Genomic DNA, 17,755 nt, shown 5'->3' with positions numbered 1-17,755 from the left:
TTGTCATAGTAGGCGCCCAATACTAGACCCATAATCCAGATCCATAATTTTCATTAATATATAAACTCCCTTGCCAATGCCTAAACTAAGCAACTCCAGAGATTGGGGGGTCGGGAGAGAGATTGAAGGGCCATTAAACAAACACTGGCAGTGTCCACTTCTAGGATAAGTCTCAAGTTGATGCATTCCTACATTTATGCATTCCTACATTACATCTGCAAGCAAACCTCTGAAGCCACATCATTTGTGAGATAAAACTGGAAGCTTTTAGGAATTTAATCTGTTAATTTTGTAATACAAGGTATATAATAATATCTCAGAGCTGTGATACTTACAGTATTAAGTGTGCAGTACATAAATATTGCAAATAAGATCCCCAAAAGGCATCAGACAGGGTTTTGGAGGTGCTCAAAAAACTCAAAAGAGAGCAACCACTAAATTGAAGCCTCATAATATACATCCCCAAAATGGTAACACTACCCTCATATTGTCATGGCTACTATTTTTTCTCTTTTTTTTGACCCCCACTCCTGCAGACTTCCCCAATTTCAGGACACGTATTTGAACAGAACTAACAAATTAAATAAAATTGGTTTGGGATCTTGCCATCACAGACCTAGCAAATATACTGCCATATGAGAAGAAAAACATGAAGAAAATGGTTCAGAATAATTTGTATATTTAACTGAACTCTACACAGCCATCAATATATTCTATACATTATGTCTAGATTAGGCAAATACATAAATCCAAAATTCATCATTTGATATACTGAGGTTTATGCCACAATTCTGCAGAAAGTTTATTAAAAACATAAAAACTACATTTTTAACAACAACAAAAGTGAAGCATACAAGAAAAAGAAACTCTATTACCTTTACTTCAGTTAATCTGTAATCTGGAGGGATGGTTTCTTCCTTTTCCCCAAGTTTTTCATGTTTCTCTTTTTTTGATTTTTCCTGAACAAGAAGAATACGAGAAACAGAAACTTTCAACAAGAAGACAGCTTCAGAATAATTCATTAGAATTGCCCCATTGCTTTGTATTATAAAACAATAACTAAATCTATTGTTGACTATCACAGAGATTCTTTCAGCCAATTCCCTACCACACATGAAGAGCATGAGAAGAAGAATTCAACAAGTGGCCATTTTAAAATATATTCCTTAAATCCACAGCATCACCCATGCTTGTCTTCTTTCATGCCGCTTTCAAAATACTATTTTAGGATATCATTGGAGAAATACTTTCAAAAAATTGAAAATTATAGTAAATGCTAGCAATTATATAAAAACTACACTTCATAGCAAACTATGATACTTTCAGAAAATAAGAAAGGCCCCTTCCATATTTATTCAGCAAATTAGATATTTTATTACTTTAACTTTATCCACCGCAGGTTTTTTTTCTTCTGGAGCAGGTTCATTTTTTCCTAGGCTTCCAGATAAGGCTTCTAGTGCTTCATTAGTTGCTTGTGTGCTCTATAAATAACAAGCAAAATCAATTAAGAGGTATTTTTAAAAACTGATTGAAAAATGAGAAATACAATATTATTGATCTCAAATTTAACATAAAATAACAGCCAAGAAAACTTGTTGCTATTATGATAGGACTGTAATGTAGAATTTGTTAGACTAAGTAAAAAAAAATAGTAGTAGGTATAGACAAAAATTTTCTCCTAGATTAATTACATTAAAGACTTTCATTTGCCAAAAGCTTAAGTTAAATTGGACTTAGTCACCCCCTGAAAAAGCTTCAATCTAACAATCCAAAATATTAAAAAAAGAGAAAACATCCAGATTATCTCAGCTCCCAAATTATTTATATCAGCATTTCTCAACTTTCATAACTTTAAGATGTGTGAATTGCTACTTTTGGGTGGTCTATACTGAAAGTTTTTATAAGGATATTAAAGATAGCAATAGCAATACCAATAGCACTTAGATACTGCTCTAAACTGCTTTACAGCAGCAGTCCCCCAAACTTTCTGGTGCTGGTAGTGTGGCAGCGAAAGGAGGGAATAATTTTGCACATGTGTGCCGCTTGTACAAATGCAGCTTTGCACACTCGTACTCTACTTGGTACCGGGCCATGGACGGGGGATTGGGAACCCCTGCTTTAGGGCACTCTCTGAGCAGTTTACAATGTCAGCATATTGCCCCCAACAATCAGAATCCTCATTTTACTGACCTTGGAAGGATGGAAGGCTGAGTCATTCTTGAGTTGGTTAGGATCAAACTCCTGAGAGTGGGCAGAGTCTAGCTACTGGCCACTATGGCTTTGCCATAAAATCAATTATTGGACTTGATCAAGTGCAACTTGGTATATTTTGTATTAATTTTATATTAATTTATGTAACTGGTTACTCACTGGAGAAGTGACTGTAGGAGCTGAAGATTTCACAGAAGGCACAGTTGAAGCTGAGACAGCTTCTTCTGCAGATGTGTTCTGGGGCTTAGTTGATTCGGGCTTCTAAGACACAAACAGATACTAATTACAGGATTTACTTTTGCATACATAGATCAGCAGGCTTTGTGTGTATAACAGGCAGATATAATGAAATTTCAGTCAATCTTAGCACAATTAAAATATTTGATTTAGAAAACATCTGAACATTTCATCTTTATATTATATTCAACAAATAAATCTTCTGTCACGAGATACTAGAATCAAATAAAACTTTTTGTTCAGTTTTTAGATTATATATACATACCCATATATCCACACATACAAAGACTTTCTCCCTCCCTCTCTCACATGCACACACACACACACACAAACACACACACACAGCTATTCCCCATTAAATGTGACTTCATTTTTGTGGCCTCTAAGAAGTTACTCACTGGTGAAACTTTTGATGGAGCCAAAGGTTGCACAGGAAGAGCTATAGGAGATGCAGCTACTTTTTCTTTGGGAGTTTTGGAGGGCTCATCTGCCACAGGTTTCTTAGGGGGGGAATGATGAATGAATTTTAATCATTAAAAGGTATGACTGTTTGAACACCATTAAAAGGAGTTCTGCCTAAATCTCTATTTCTCAGTATGCTACCTAAACCTTAACAAATGATGAGTTATAGAAGAGCAGAATATAAGATGAAGGTATACTATGGATGAATTTACACAATTTTTCATCTACTTCTATCCAATGCAATCTTTCTCAATCTGAAATTCTACTGATGCATTGAAAAATACTACTCTCATATTTCTCAAAAGAGCTTCCTAGCTGACGACTTTGTTTGTTGGATTTATATTGCTGCTCATCTTACTTTTACATGGCATGATATAAAATACATGAATAGACAATATTTTTTTAAAAATAAATAAAAATAATAAAACATGGCATCCAGGCATAATCTAACCACATTACCACTTTTACATCATTGGATTTAACTGTAGCATTTTGGACAAACCTTAGATTTGTCAGCAAGTTCAGCTGGTTTTGATTTTTCTGTGGAGGAAGCAGGACAGACAAAGTCTTTTGAAAATTCATCAATGAGTTCCGTCTCAGTAATTGGCTGTAAAACAAAAAAGGAAAATAGATACAGAGTAATCAATTAAAAAATAGACAAAAATGACAGCGACAATAGCAATAGTACTTATATTTACATATAGTTGCATATACTACTTCATAGTGCTTTACAGCACACTCTAAGCAGTTTGAAGAGCCAGAAAACTGCTGACTCTGCCTTCAATAATCTGGTCCTTCATTTTACCAACCTCAGAAGGATGGAAGGCTGAGTCAACCTTGAGCTGGTCAGGATCAAACTCCTGGCAGTGGGAAGAGTTAGCCTGTAATACTGCTTTCTAACCACTGTGCCACCACGGATGGCTCTTATAGTACAAACACTTATCAAGTACCATTTATCAAATTGGTATTTTTCAGCAGAGGTAAAAACATAATTACTGTGGGGTGGATATTTGGTTAGAAATATGTATGCATTTCTGTTCAAAAGAGAGGGAACTGAACTCCCCTCCCTCGGAGGAACAGCACTGTATTAATAATATGGTTGCAAAAAAGGGAATCTTGCCGTTTTCCTTTCTTCTGACGATCCAGTTAGCCTACTTTAATGCAAACTGATAGCACAACAATAGCATATTATATTATACACCTAACACAAAGAAAGATTTCTAAAACAATAATCATAATTTTTCCAAGACATTGATTCAACTCTTATGAGATTTTATTCATAATGCAAAACATGGCTCTGTTACAGTATACTGTAAATCAAAAGAAGATCTGAAACTTTTAGAGCAATAGGCATTGGTAAAATGTTATTTTACTTGTACTGTAAGAGACAGAAAACTAAGGTAAGACATGCAGAAGGAAAGTATATTTTGAGTTTTTAAAGAAAAATTGTGAACCACTGGTAGGAGATAATAGAGGCTTATAAAATCATCCATATATTAAAAAAAATTCAATATTAAAAGGTTTTTCTCAGCCCTCCACAGTATTAGACTCTGGTCTTATTTGTTGAAGTAAGATATGAGATTTGTGAATGATGAAAGGAAATAATTTCTTCAACTACATGTGGTTATATAAATCATTGCCATCAAATGTGCTAAAGGTAACCAATGTATGAAGACAAATTGATATAAGAATAAGGCTTTTCATTTGGATTTCTTCTATTACTAGCAGAAAACAATTCCACACCTAAAGTGTCAGTTGCTGGGAATCAACAATGAAAGAATACTTTTGATTTCCTGTCTTCTTTCTTTAATTTCCTGCATGTACAGAATTGAAACCTGTGACTTACAGCTCTGGACCAAACAGTCCTTTGTTTTGGTCTAACTTAGTATTTGCTATTGTAAAAATAGAAAGGAAAAAAATAATAAAAAAGAAAAGAAAAATCTTTATTAAGAACGTCCCTTTGTATTATACTAAACTTCCTCCAAAGTGAATATTGAATGTATTCTCAATATGTTTTGAAAAAAGAACTGATAAAAATTTTCACTCAATTTGTTCTTTTTCAATAGAAATAATAGTAAATAAATATTTTAAAAATTGTTAAATAACCTTTGGTTTCTCTTCAGCTGTTGGCAACAGTGGTTTCCCATCTTTGTCCTAATATTAAAAAAAAGAACTATTGTTAAGAATGCAATTTGTATTCAATCAAAATAAAAATAGTGAAGATACAAAAGAAGTCCAGACTGGAATAGAAATATTTTCTCAATTTCCCAGAACTTTAATAGTTGTATCTCGTAACAATAATTCAGATGCACAGTTGATTACTGAGAAGAAACGGCTCAAGCTACGGATGATGTAGTAAGCCTAGTCCATGTGTCCAGTTGTCAAATTCCATATACTAGGTATGTAATTCAAGAAAATATTATACTGTGAAAAATTTACGTGTCCAACTTATATAGTTCATTAAATGAATGGTCAAAAGTCAAGGACAGCCTGTAAATTCTGTCATAGACAATCTTTTTCTACACAGACTTAATGGAGTTCATAAAATGTTATTTTTGTTGTATAAAAGATTAAACTAGTTGATCTAATTTCACAGGTGTCTCAGATGCTTAATATACCGCTGGTACAAACAATGTTATTAACAAATCTTGTACGAGTAAATATTGCCACTGAGTAGTATCTGATAGATGACATTTGTTCTTAGCAGAAAATATGTTAAAAATTAATCTTCATCATCTATCACTTGGGCCAAAGTCAATATCATCACTTTCATCCCATTTTTTTCATATCAGCACCATTTTTCCAATTAATGTTGGATTTCCCCATAAAGAAAATTAGCAGGAAAAAGAGCATCAGATCTTTCTTTTTAGACATTGTATACCATTGCTTCCTACTATAATTAATATAATTGTTTCTAGATATACTAGTTCTATTATATTTAGATGCTAATATTATCCATTCAGCCAAAAGTGCTGCATTTCTATATCCCTAAGAAAATTAACACCAATTGTTGGCTTCCAATTATTTAATATTTGACAATTGGTAAGCTTGATGATATAGGTCCAGATTCCAAAACCAGCCATCAACAGGCACATAAAGATAAACAACTTCTACATGCTATTTAAAAGAGACAATGAAAAAGCTAAAAGACCATATCACCCCTTCCCAGCAATCACTACCCAGATTCTGGATGGAATCGTTATAATGTGTCCTTTTCATCAGATGGTTGCAAAGGGGTCAAACAAACATTTCCCTATTCTTGCCTTTCATGGCACATTGAAGCAGTGAAAGATGAAAGAGCAATCAGGTCAAGAATCCTAGTGCTCAAACTGCAATTATCCCTCTTAACCTGGACACAATATAGCAAAATTTAGAAAAAGTGTCCTTGAAGTAAAACCAGTAAGACATCAACTAAATAACTGAATGATTTAATATTCCAGTGCAATTGCTAAACTAACAAAAATAATATACTGTATATTGCATGTAACTGAAAGCTGGAGATGATTAGTTACCAAGGTTGGTTTTAATCTGTATTCAGGAGGAATTGTATCATCACGTTCACCGGGTTTCTTTTCTTTCCTTTCTACGGCCTTTGGCTAAAGGAGGAGGAAAAACAATTTATCAATATAAAATATGATTCTTCGGAAATCTAAATAGATACTCTAAAGTCAGTGGGATTTAAAAGTGCCTAAATAATCATAAAAGTATCTAAATCAATCATACCAATGAATGATGATCCATATACACATAAGTATTTCATGACTATTCAACATATAGTATTTAATTAAATAGCACTTTAGTCTCCTGCAGTTGCAACCTAATCTTACTACTTTTTATTCCCAAGTACCTCTTAATGTATTTAATTGTACTTACTCTAAATTTAGGAGTACAACTCTTTTACCAACAAAGTAGATTATTTGTATATTTGTTGATTGATTCGATTTTTTTAACAAAAAATCTTGCCTTTATTACTTTATAAATAAGTCAAGGCAGTGATACATAATATTCTTTTTCCTCCCATTTTCCCCACAGCAACAAATCTGTGAGCTGAGTTATGCTGAGAGTGAGTGCTTGGCCCAATATCACCTACTTGGCTTTCTTGGCTAAAACAGGACCAGCACTCTTAATCTTGTGTTTTCTACGCTGGTGTTTTAATCACTAGACCAAAATGACTCTATTTTGGGCTCGTTTCCCAAAATGTTTGTAGCATAGATATACCTCTTCAACTTCAACGATGGAACTAGTATCTTCTTCAGGTTCAGGTTCTGGCATACCAAGTGTATCCACAAGAGCATCCAGGGCACTATCACTAATTGTCACCTAAATTGTAAAACCAAAGTGCAATTATTAAAAGAAACAATACAGGCGATTCCTTGTATCTTCACACGTCCTGGAATTATTGGACATAATGCTGTATTGACACTTCAGATTTTTCAGCCATTGTTTTATAGCATAATCTAGACCTGATAGCTAAAACATTTGAATGCAGGATGGTAAATTTTCCATGACAGGGCAATGGTCTGTCTTTTTATATTAAATTCTGAATTTCAAGTAATCGATACTAATGCAGGTTCATCAACCATAATAATAATAAATCAATTTTTTAACTTGGTTGAAGATGTAGTTGTGGCATAATATTCTGAGCTCAGGAAAGCAGAGTGGTCTATATAAGAGACAATTATGAGAGGTCTCAGGAAAATTAATCCCAGTTTAATTCAATAAAAAAGGGGGGAAATCCATAAATTGAGTAATTTTCTAGATAAAGTGTCAAACGTGTTCTCTCCAGCATAAGTGCTATACTTAGTATTATTCAATATTACCACATTTTTCAAACTATAAGACACATAGGAGTACAAGACGCACCAAGATTTTGAAGAATAATTTTTTTAGAAAAGATTTTTGCCCTCCCCGGTCCTCAATAGCACTCTGCAGGCCACCCAAACCTAGTGAACATCCTGTTTTTTTGTGAAAAACTTGGCATGCAGAGAGTTTGAGAGGTCTGCAAAGTTCTCCTGGGGACTGGAGAGGGCAAAAATGAGCAAAAAAAGAGGACATTCAGAGAGTTTAGGAGACCTGTAACGTGCTCCTGGGGCCTGGGGAGGACAACAACGAGCAAAAAACAGCCCCATTTTTGTGAAAAACTGACCCATTTTCACTCATTTTTGCCATCCCCAGCCCCCAGGAGCACTTTGCAGGCCTCCCAAACCCTCTGCGCATCCATTTTTGCAAAACTGGGATGCGCAGGGCAGGGTTTTGGGAGGCCAAAAATTCTGTATTCAGTGTTTAAGATGAACCCAGATTTTCACCCTGTTTTTTGTGGGGAGAAGGTACATCTTATACTCCGAAAAATACAGTAGATAGTGATGAATGTCGTCCTAATATGTTTTTATAAATTGTTTGTGATAATGTACACCAATACAAATTTGGACTAATTATATTATAATTATATACAACATGTAATACACGTAGAAAGAAATTATAGAAGTCATGCCTAATAAAACACAATAGCCAAAGTGGAAACAACTGATCCTTTTGGCAGACAATGAAATCACATTCTGATTTCAAATCTGAAATTCAAGCATACATGTGTTTGAAATCTTGCAGCAACTAAAGGAAATATATTTTATTTGTTCATTATCTGTATTTTGAAATAAGAACTCAACCGCCTTTAAATATCAGCTATTTATCTCAAACTTTTCAAAGGTTCATAATAAACTGTGGATTACTGACATTTTCTCATCTAAGGCCTTCTGGTGGAAGGCTAAGATAAAACACAATAAGATCTTCATTTTAAAAGCATTTTGGAAAATGCTGAGTGAGAAAAGCAGCAAAGATGAAAATATTTTCTTCAGTTAGAAAGGCTCATTCAAAGAATGAAGTTTAAATCTAGTTCAATTAATATGATTCAATACAAATTCTCACTATACAATTTGAACAATAGGAATAATAAGGATTGAAAAAGAAAGCTCAGAAAGTTTTTGTTACCTAACTTCTGTAGCAGCCTTCCAAAATCCTTGGTCATAATAATTTTGTGCATCTATTTTTGAGTATTAGAACATTAAATATGGTAACGTATCTATTTACCTCTTCCAGTTTTGGTTTCTTCTCTTTGGGAGGAGCCGAACTGCTGACCGATGTTGTAGAATGGGCTTGTAAAAGCTCATCTTTTGCTGCAGGCTTATAGCACAAAAATATAAATATATAATAAATAAATATAAACACAAAATGTATTGGCATAAATTATAAAAGTAATGCATTAAATCAGCATTAATGTATTAATGAGTGTATTAATGAGTGTATCAATGTTTTAAAAGCAATGTATTAAATTAAATGTATTGCTATTGCTAAAGCAATGTATTAAAACTTACTTTCTACATGAATATTTCAAGCTTGGCAATATTCCTTTAAAAGACAGCAAAACCAGTACCTCTTTTGGCCTGACTTCCTTTTCTCCAGCAGATGGTACAATAGTGCAAGTGAAATCAGATGACAGAGCATCTGCAAGGTCATCGTCTGTCATTGTTGGCTAAATGAAAACATAAACTGGGTTAGACTTATATTAGTTGCCCAATAGCTCTTTACAGGTTATGAGCACCATATAGTTTAATGCAAATACTTCATAGCCAAACTAGCCAATTTCTAATCTGGAAATACCCATCATTCTCTATTAGTAGAACCAATAACTTCAAAATTGAGCAAAAAGGAAAAAAAAAGAGATTATTTGCAATCTAGTTTTGCAATGGCTTGCTTTTCTAGCAGTTCTTGGCCATTCAATGATTGCATTTCCACATAATATCAAGAGTGTTTTTTAATGGCATGATTCAAATAAAATACAGAGAGTCCTCGACTTAAGACCATTTGTTTAACAACAATTCACAATGACCTTGGAAAAAGTGATTTATAACCTGCATTTACACTTATGACTATTGCATCAGCCCTATAGTCACATTATCACAATTCAGGCACTTGGCAACCACCTTACAACTATGACTTGTTGCAGCATCCTGCATTCATATAATCATAATTTGCAATCCCCCTCCCCCCAATTTCCATCCATTGTGGAAAGTCGCCCTTTAGGAAGTTGGATTTGCTTAACAGCCACATGATATACTAAAGAACCATGATTATTCACTTAATGACTACCATAAAATTGTCATGAAATCGGATCCAACTTGACTTATGGCCACAATGACTTATGATGGGAATTCTGGTCCCAGTTGTGATTGTAAATCAAGGGTTACCTACATTAATCCAAAATGGAAGTCAGGCAATGGCAAAACCAAACCACCATTATAATTTAGCACAATAAGTGAATTCAGCAACTATGATTATAGAGTTGAAGAGAAAACTGACCATTAAAACACCAGAGAAGGGGTTTTTTCCCTATACAGATACCTGATTCTTGGCCAAAATTATTCTGAAAAGATAGCTATTCCCATAAACTGGGAATCTATCTTTTTTTCAGAATTACTATTTATTTGTTTTTTTTTAAATCATTTCTGACAGAATTTTAACAGAGAAAATGTTATTGTCTCCCCTTATAGTCTATTAGAAAATATTGCCTTGATTGATTTTTCTTCTGTGATTAGTCACCAACATGAAACTATACATCCTAATTTAGCAAAAGACGTTGAAATATAATTACAGAATTAAAAGGGATTCGGAATTTTATTCAATGACTGTGCCCTATATATTTTATATGAGAAATGAAAAGCCATACCTTACAGTTTGAATCCACAATTCTTGTTCCACACAAAGTACAAAACTTTTCTACATAACATTCTATATCGAATCCTAGAGATTACTTATTGAATTCAACAAAAATAATACTATCAAAAATAATACTAACTACTATTGGGTGATTCTCAAACAGTTTAAACCTTCACATTTCTAATGGTTTGAGTTAGTCACTTGAATAAGACCATGACTATTCATATATAGTAAATTGGTTGCATCCCAACAAATCAGTTTTCTCTGTGGTTAAATTTTAGATTCAATTTTCAGATGTTTTGGAGAAGGTGGGAACATAAAGTTAGCACCTAACTGCAACATCCTAAAACAGAAGCATCTTTTCTCAGGATCACCCAAAACGTTTAAGACGTTGCAATTACTGTGCACTCCCAACCACCAATTAGAGATTAAATCCAAACCACTGCATGGTTCTATTGCCTAAATGTATTTATTTGATTTGTGTTTGAAACAAGTGTCGATAACTTTTTATTTACAGATCAGTAATAATTTTCTATCTTCATATTTTGTACTGAACAAATTAACCATACCTGTGATTCTCCTACTGCAACTGATGGAGAAGTTATTTTACCATCACCTTTACTCTGAAAAAGAAAAGTATGTTTGTGATAATATTTTAACCAGTTTGCCTTAGAGAAAATGGTTGGAATATAACTCTGAATAGTTTATACCTCCAATAATTTCCTGTATTCTGGAGGAATTGTGCTCTCCCGTTTGCCCAATTCTTCTATGTTTAAGGACAACATTGGGTCCTACATAAAATGAAAAGTTACATTTTATTCTTGAGCTCAACAATTAATTCATACTTATATAAATAAATTTCCATAAGATTCCAATTTATTAAGAAAAATATAATTTTAAATTCATTTTAATGCTAGTTATCCATGCAAAATAGTAATCCCTAATATTTGGTAAAAATGACTGCTTATGATGGGAAAAATCAATACAAGCTGATGTCTATATCTGCAAATGTCTTTTCTGTTCTCTTATTCTATCACTGTTGTACAGAACAAATTTCATTTTACCCCAATTATCTAACAATCGAGAACGGCAGTTCACGTTAACTGCAGTTAACAAATTAGATAATATTTTACCTAATATTTAAAACATGCTGAGTTTTAAAATAATATACCATCTGGTAGGTGGTGATAATTATCAGTATAATTTAATGATTAGGATTAATTATTGGAAATGAAAATAAACTCACTACAGTTTGAAGAAAAAAATCCCTTGCTTAGAGTGCAGAAAATGATTATTATTCTTTCTCTATACTTTGAGTTCCAACTATTAGCTTCTTCTTATCTGACTATGTGATTAATAAAAAAAACATTAACCTACCCAGTTATATATTAATGATGATTATATTAATTCCTAGTAGAGTTTGTAAGTACCCAAACCTTATTTCTCCTGCATTTTGATTACAAAGAGGGAGGAAAGTCCATAGGTACAGACATATTTTCAAACATTATTGTCTGAAGCAGTTCTCCCTTTTTACTGTTCTATAACTTTATTTCTCCCAGAAACTGAGCAAGAAGTATATACTATCATTCAACCTCCCAGTTTTCTAATATGTAAATTTTAAAGAGCATATGATCTTTTCACAACAGTGCAATGCTATCTCTAATCTAGACCAGATTTCCATTCTATGATGGACATAAAATGAAAACTTGAGTAATGGGACTATTTAAGAAAGGAAACAGACTAGATGCAAGCTGTTTCTAATATTTCAGAACATGTTGCAAATGAGTCAGGAATATATAGAGATTCTCAAATGGGCTGTCTTTTGAAAATCTGTGCATAGCTTAAATCATTGTGCGATAAATATACCTATCATGTTAAGTAAATGTGTTTATGAGGAACAATTCTACATTCTGAAAATTCAGGTCAGTCACTTCACCTAGACCTATTCCCATGGAAGCAAATCCTCCTAAATTCATTTGGACTTAACATCTGAACTGAAATAAAATAATCACAATATGCAGATAAGCAACAGAAGATAAAAAATGAAGGGGGAATCCCTCTCATTATTGAAATAGGGGAAAAAACACCACAGTGCAACTAATCCATATTTCTATATGATTTAAAAAACTTGAAAAATGCATAATAAAGGTACATGCACTAATGTTCAAAGATTCACATGAGGAAATAAAACTTATTGTTTTATTTGCATCCACATTTACAAAATGTAATTATAAAAATGCAGATTTCATGCATAAGGTTCTTATAGAAAAAAATCCATACCAAAACTTCTGGTCCAGTATATGTTGGAGCAGGTGGTTCATTTTCTTCAGGAGTTCCAAGTGTATTTATTAAATCATCTAAGGCAGTATCTAAATCAGACTAGGAAAACATTTTTTCAATAATATATAGCACTGGCACGGAGTAGTTAATTACTAGTCTGTTTTTTGGCAATACATTTATTATTTATTTAGTAAATATATATATATATATATATATATATACAGCTTAAAATTATTATAATCAAACATTTAAAAAATCAATACAGTAAAATATAACTTATTATTTAAATTGTAAAATGTTCCAGTGAAATATTAATATCCAAAGTTATAGTTTATGTAACCCGGGAGATATTTTATCATTGGAAAAGCAAATTTGGTCAATACTATATGGTAGAGACTTGCTAAAAGAAGAAAGAAATAACTCAGCTGTTAGAAATCCAGATATCTAGGTAATTAGCAGAATGTAGGAAACAGGATTTGAAAATGCAGATAAATGCTAGATGGCTTGGAAAATAAGGCAGTTGGGGCACAGGATGAGATAAGAAGCTTTTTAGTATAGAAAAAAGATAAACTTTTCAGAAAATTGGAATTAAAGGAGAGAGGAAAGTCACCCAGAAGAGGTAAGAGGAAGAAACAAATGTTGAATTTGAAAAGATATAAAAGGTGTGGTGTTATGAGTACAAGAAGACAGATGTCTAGAGAGAAAGATAATACAGGATTAGTGATTCTTCTTGCCATCAGTAATCTTGACTCAGAGAGACCACACCTAGAAGAAATGGCTAGGAAAAAGAAAAGGAAGTGGATAATTTAGTAAAGCACCTGAGGAGTAAAAAGGACTTGAGGAGAGATTTATAGACAAACAGAAACATTCCTCAAATGCAAGTAAGCAAAAAGGCAGAGATTTAAAGTGAGGAAAAAGTTATCCATAAGTCAGGCAGCTTAAAAAGACAAAAGGAGGAACAAAGCCTTCCAGTCAGAGCAGTAAGAGAAAGATTATATGTGCCACATACACACTTGATTATTCAAGTGTTGCATGTAGCACATATACAAGTGTACATTTGTATATGTAGTACACTATATCTCCATATATTATTTTCTCAGAAGTCAGCATAGTAATGATGGGGAATTAAAAATAAATAAAGCTGACTGTGGATATACAAAAAAGAATATCAAGATTATCCATGCTGGCTAGCTACTTTTAAAATTGTGCTTGATTAGAAGAAAAATGCTGCAGTAGAATACACGGTGAATAAACCTTTGTTTACCTTTTCTGCTGGTTTACTGTCTGCAGTAACTGGGGCAGGAGTTGCCCGTTTGTCTTCTTTAGTCTGAAAATAAGAATGTATTTCTGAGAGCTAATAAATAATTTCACATACACATACTACTAACCACCACTAAACTCACCTCTGCAGTTGTAGCAGTCAAAGCAGCAGCTGTAACTGTTCCAGCTGTGCCAACAGCTACCTTGGAAGCCAATGGTTTGTTGTCAGTGTTAGCCTAAGGTGGAAAAGAGTAAGATCAGCCAACACGAAGTACCACTAATATTTAGAACAGCCCAAATTCTAAGCAGAAATTGTCATTCAAGCATGATTTTACACTGGCCATAAATAAAAAGCATATCATGAAATCATTTATCCTAAGCATAATTCAGAATTATTGTAAAAATGTACCTTGCACATACAGGTGGTCCTCGACTTACAACAGTTCATTTAGTGACCGTTCAAAGTTACAACGGCATTGAAAAAAGAGATGCAAGACTGTTTTTCACACTTACTTACAGCCGTCCCTGAGGTCATGTGATCAAAATTTGGACACTTGGCAACTGGTTCACATTATTATGACAGTTGCAGTGTCCTGAGGTTCATCTGATCACCTTTTGCAACCTTCTGTCAAGCAAAGTCAATGTGGAAGCCAGATCCACTTAACAACTGTGTCACTAAAATTAACAACTGCAGTGATTTGCTTAACAATTCACCTAACAATTAACAATTGGGGCAAGAAAGGTAATGAAATGGGGCAAAATTCACTGAACAAATGTTTCACTTAGCAACAAAAATTTTGGGATCAGTTGTGGTTATATTTTAATTTCTAATTCAGTGTTTCTCAATCTTGGCAACTTGAAGATGTCCGGACTTCAACTCCCAGAATTCCCCAGCCAGCGAATGCGGACATCTTCAAGTTGCCAAGATTGAGAAACACTGTTCTAATTAGTATTTTATTGTTTATGAGATACAATAACACTAGAACACTGCCTAACAAAAGAATCAACAGTGTAATTCTAGCTGTGGAAATAAAAATATGAAAGGGGGGAAAAAATTATTGGCCATGCACAATCCTGTTCTAGACAGTGGTACATTAAATCTGAAGTGTTTAGGAAAATAACATTTTCAATAATAAATAATTCAATAAACTCAGTACGAATATGATCTAACCCAATTTAATACACTAACTACTGCCTTACTAAGTACTTTTATATTAACCAATGCTTACTAAATGGAAACTGTTCTTAATCTACAGTAAAGCTTTTTAAAGTAAATTTTTAAACAACCAGATTGAGTTACTGCAAAGTGCATGCCCTCAGCTATTATGCAGGATCAAAGAGTGGCTTGTGTGTCCTGCTAGTGAGCTTTGGCCAATTTTGTGATATAATAAGGCGACCAACTATGAGGTTTCACCTAAATAAGTCTAAATTACTTGAAATTGTCTTACTGCTCTGCAGACAAGAACAAAGAGAACAAGAACAAATACAACAAGAACAAAAAGAAATCCCACAACCATAAGTTTATATAGAACATGTTGTAATTACACATCTGGAATTTATTCTTACCTGTTTTAAGAATTCAGAAAAAGTGAAAGTTATTTACCAAAGTGATTTATGTAGAAATACATTTCCCCTCATTTGTCCTCCTTAGTCTTTGGGATTCCTTCTCTACCAGTTTTACTCATTATGCTGCTCTCCAGATTAACAAAATTCAATACCCAGAATTCTAACCTAGCATGGCCTATGGTTAGGAATCCCAGTAATTTCTGGAGTGTGTCCAGAAATGCTACTTGAATATTTTCATTAGAAAAATCACCTTACCTTTCCTTCTTTAGTTGTTGCCAACTGTGTTGACTTGGCATTTTGAGCAGCGGCTTCTTTTCCCAAACTTGGTTGCTTAGGCTCCTTCCCTAAAGAATCTTTGCTTGAACATTTTGCCTGCACAAATGTATATTTTAAACCTTTATGCATGTGTTTATACTAATTTACATTTAAACTAATATTTATCATAATATGTAAATCAATTACCCCTCCAGGATCTCTCTGCTTCCCTTCAACTGGAGCGACAGGTTGGGATTCATCTGCCTGTAACACACACAGAAATATGAAAATTTAATCAAACCTCTTTTATATTGATTTTTATTCTAGAACAGAATACTTTGCATGATGAACAAAATAACCAAATAATATTATTACTTTTCCTACACAGTATAAATTTCAACATTGTACAGACATAAATCTTCTAATGTAATTACATTATCATTGTTATATATTCAAAGCCTGATTATTAAAATATAAATCCCACCACTAAGACACAGTTATTCAAGGGGAGGGTAGTAGTTTATATTCTAACTTTCCACTAGTATCAGATTTCTCTAAAGATAACAAGTACTTAAAAGCTGAACCATCAAATGCATTAAATTAATATAAGCCCATTCATTCTATATACTTTAATATAGTTTAAAATAATGTTCATACAAGCTTTAATTCAAAACTGCAATCATTTAATCTGCTATTCAGTTCTTTGTTAAGAGCTTAGCTCTCTGCATGGTATACTTAAGGCCTAAGAAAAGATTTTTTTTAAATGATATAGGATAACTATATTTATGCAGCAAAAATCCATATTGATAAATAGCAACAAAGAAATTTTAATCATTTGCTATGTGTTAGAGCAGGGGTGTCAAACTCAAGGCCAGTGGGCTGGATTCGACCTGTGAACTTTAAAATTACTTTGTGAATGCTCTGGTGAAGTACAGATATGTACACCTGGAGAGAACAATCAACAACGTGCAATCTGCAAATGCACGTTAAAACTCTCTTGAAAATCATCTAGCTGGCTTTCATGCCTAAGGCTGGACTAGAACTCAGACTCCTAGTTTCTAGTCTGATGCCTTAACCATTACATCAAATTAGGTCTCAGTTTCAAAAAACTGAATTTACAACACTCTGTTTATCAATACAATTAAAGGACTGCAGCTGTTCCAATCAAAATGGAAGAAAAGGAAATGTGGGCTGGTATCTGAATTTTTTGAGTTCAGACAGAAGCTGTGCAGTCCCACAAATCCCAATATGCATTTGACTTGATGGAACATATTTGCTATCTCTTTCATTCAAAAACATATGGGCCCCCAGAGCTATCACACAAGCTTAGAAAAAGGCGCAGCTTCTTTGAGGAGCTGAAACAGTGACTGCCAGGATGCTCCCACTGGCTTTTCTAATGCTAATCCTAACTGGTTCTTGTGTTGTTGAGAAAATATCTTTGATATGAATAAGAGAAGGTTAAGCGAACAAAATAAAATCATGTAAACCTATGGGAACAAATCAAAGGAAAAAAAGTATATTGTATGTATTTAATCTACTCCACTCACAATAGAATATCTTATGCCACCATAATTTTGGTGGCATTTTGGGCTTGGACAACCTAGAACTATGCCAACTAAGGTCTGACCTGTGTCTGCTACAACGTCCTACTTGTGAATGAGTATTTCAGCTTCAACCGAAATAATACACGGGTAAACAATAGATACAAACTCAAGGTAAACTTCTCCAATCTCGATTGCAGAAAATATGACTTCAGCAACAGAGTGGTCAATGC

At 33.5% G+C, this 17,755-nt stretch overlaps 1 protein-coding gene across 9 annotated transcripts in view; it reads right to left on the bottom strand.

Annotated features, from left to right (window-relative positions):
* The window catches only part of CAST (calpastatin), an 84,545-nt gene that overhangs the window by 25,440 nt on the left and 41,350 nt on the right, over positions 1-17,755 (bottom strand). For 8 of the 9 annotated variants that reach the window (XM_087715739.1, XM_087715738.1, XM_087715737.1 and 5 more), the window contains 17 exons: positions 16,189-16,245; positions 15,982-16,098; positions 14,304-14,396; positions 14,165-14,227; positions 12,901-12,999; positions 11,331-11,411; positions 11,190-11,243; positions 9,338-9,436; positions 8,995-9,087; positions 7,129-7,230; positions 6,423-6,506; positions 5,017-5,064; positions 3,413-3,517; positions 2,847-2,948; positions 2,371-2,472; positions 1,380-1,481; positions 876-959 (listed from right to left, as the gene is read on the bottom strand). In XM_087715739.1, the coding sequence (XP_087571865.1) occupies positions 876-959; positions 1,380-1,481; positions 2,371-2,472; positions 2,847-2,948; positions 3,413-3,517; positions 5,017-5,064; positions 6,423-6,506; positions 7,129-7,230; positions 8,995-9,087; positions 9,338-9,436; positions 11,190-11,243; positions 11,331-11,411; positions 12,901-12,999; positions 14,165-14,227; positions 14,304-14,396; positions 15,982-16,098; positions 16,189-16,245 (1,485 nt within the window). The remainder of the gene's footprint in view (positions 1-875; positions 960-1,379; positions 1,482-2,370; positions 2,473-2,846; positions 2,949-3,412; positions 3,518-5,016; positions 5,065-6,422; positions 6,507-7,128; positions 7,231-8,994; positions 9,088-9,337; positions 9,437-11,189; positions 11,244-11,330; positions 11,412-12,900; positions 13,000-14,164; positions 14,228-14,303; positions 14,397-15,981; positions 16,099-16,188; positions 16,246-17,755) is intronic. The other variant, XM_087715742.1, reaches the window with a different exon arrangement.

Source organism: Thamnophis sirtalis, unplaced genomic scaffold (assembly GCF_051295495.1).
Source record: "Thamnophis sirtalis isolate CommonGarterSnake01/CBP01778 unplaced genomic scaffold, rThaSir2_p1.2 scaffold_5, whole genome shotgun sequence".
In the NCBI taxonomy this organism is placed as follows: Eukaryota; Metazoa; Chordata; class Lepidosauria; order Squamata; family Natricidae; genus Thamnophis; species Thamnophis sirtalis.
This window is presented reverse-complemented; position numbering and strand designations above follow the sequence as displayed.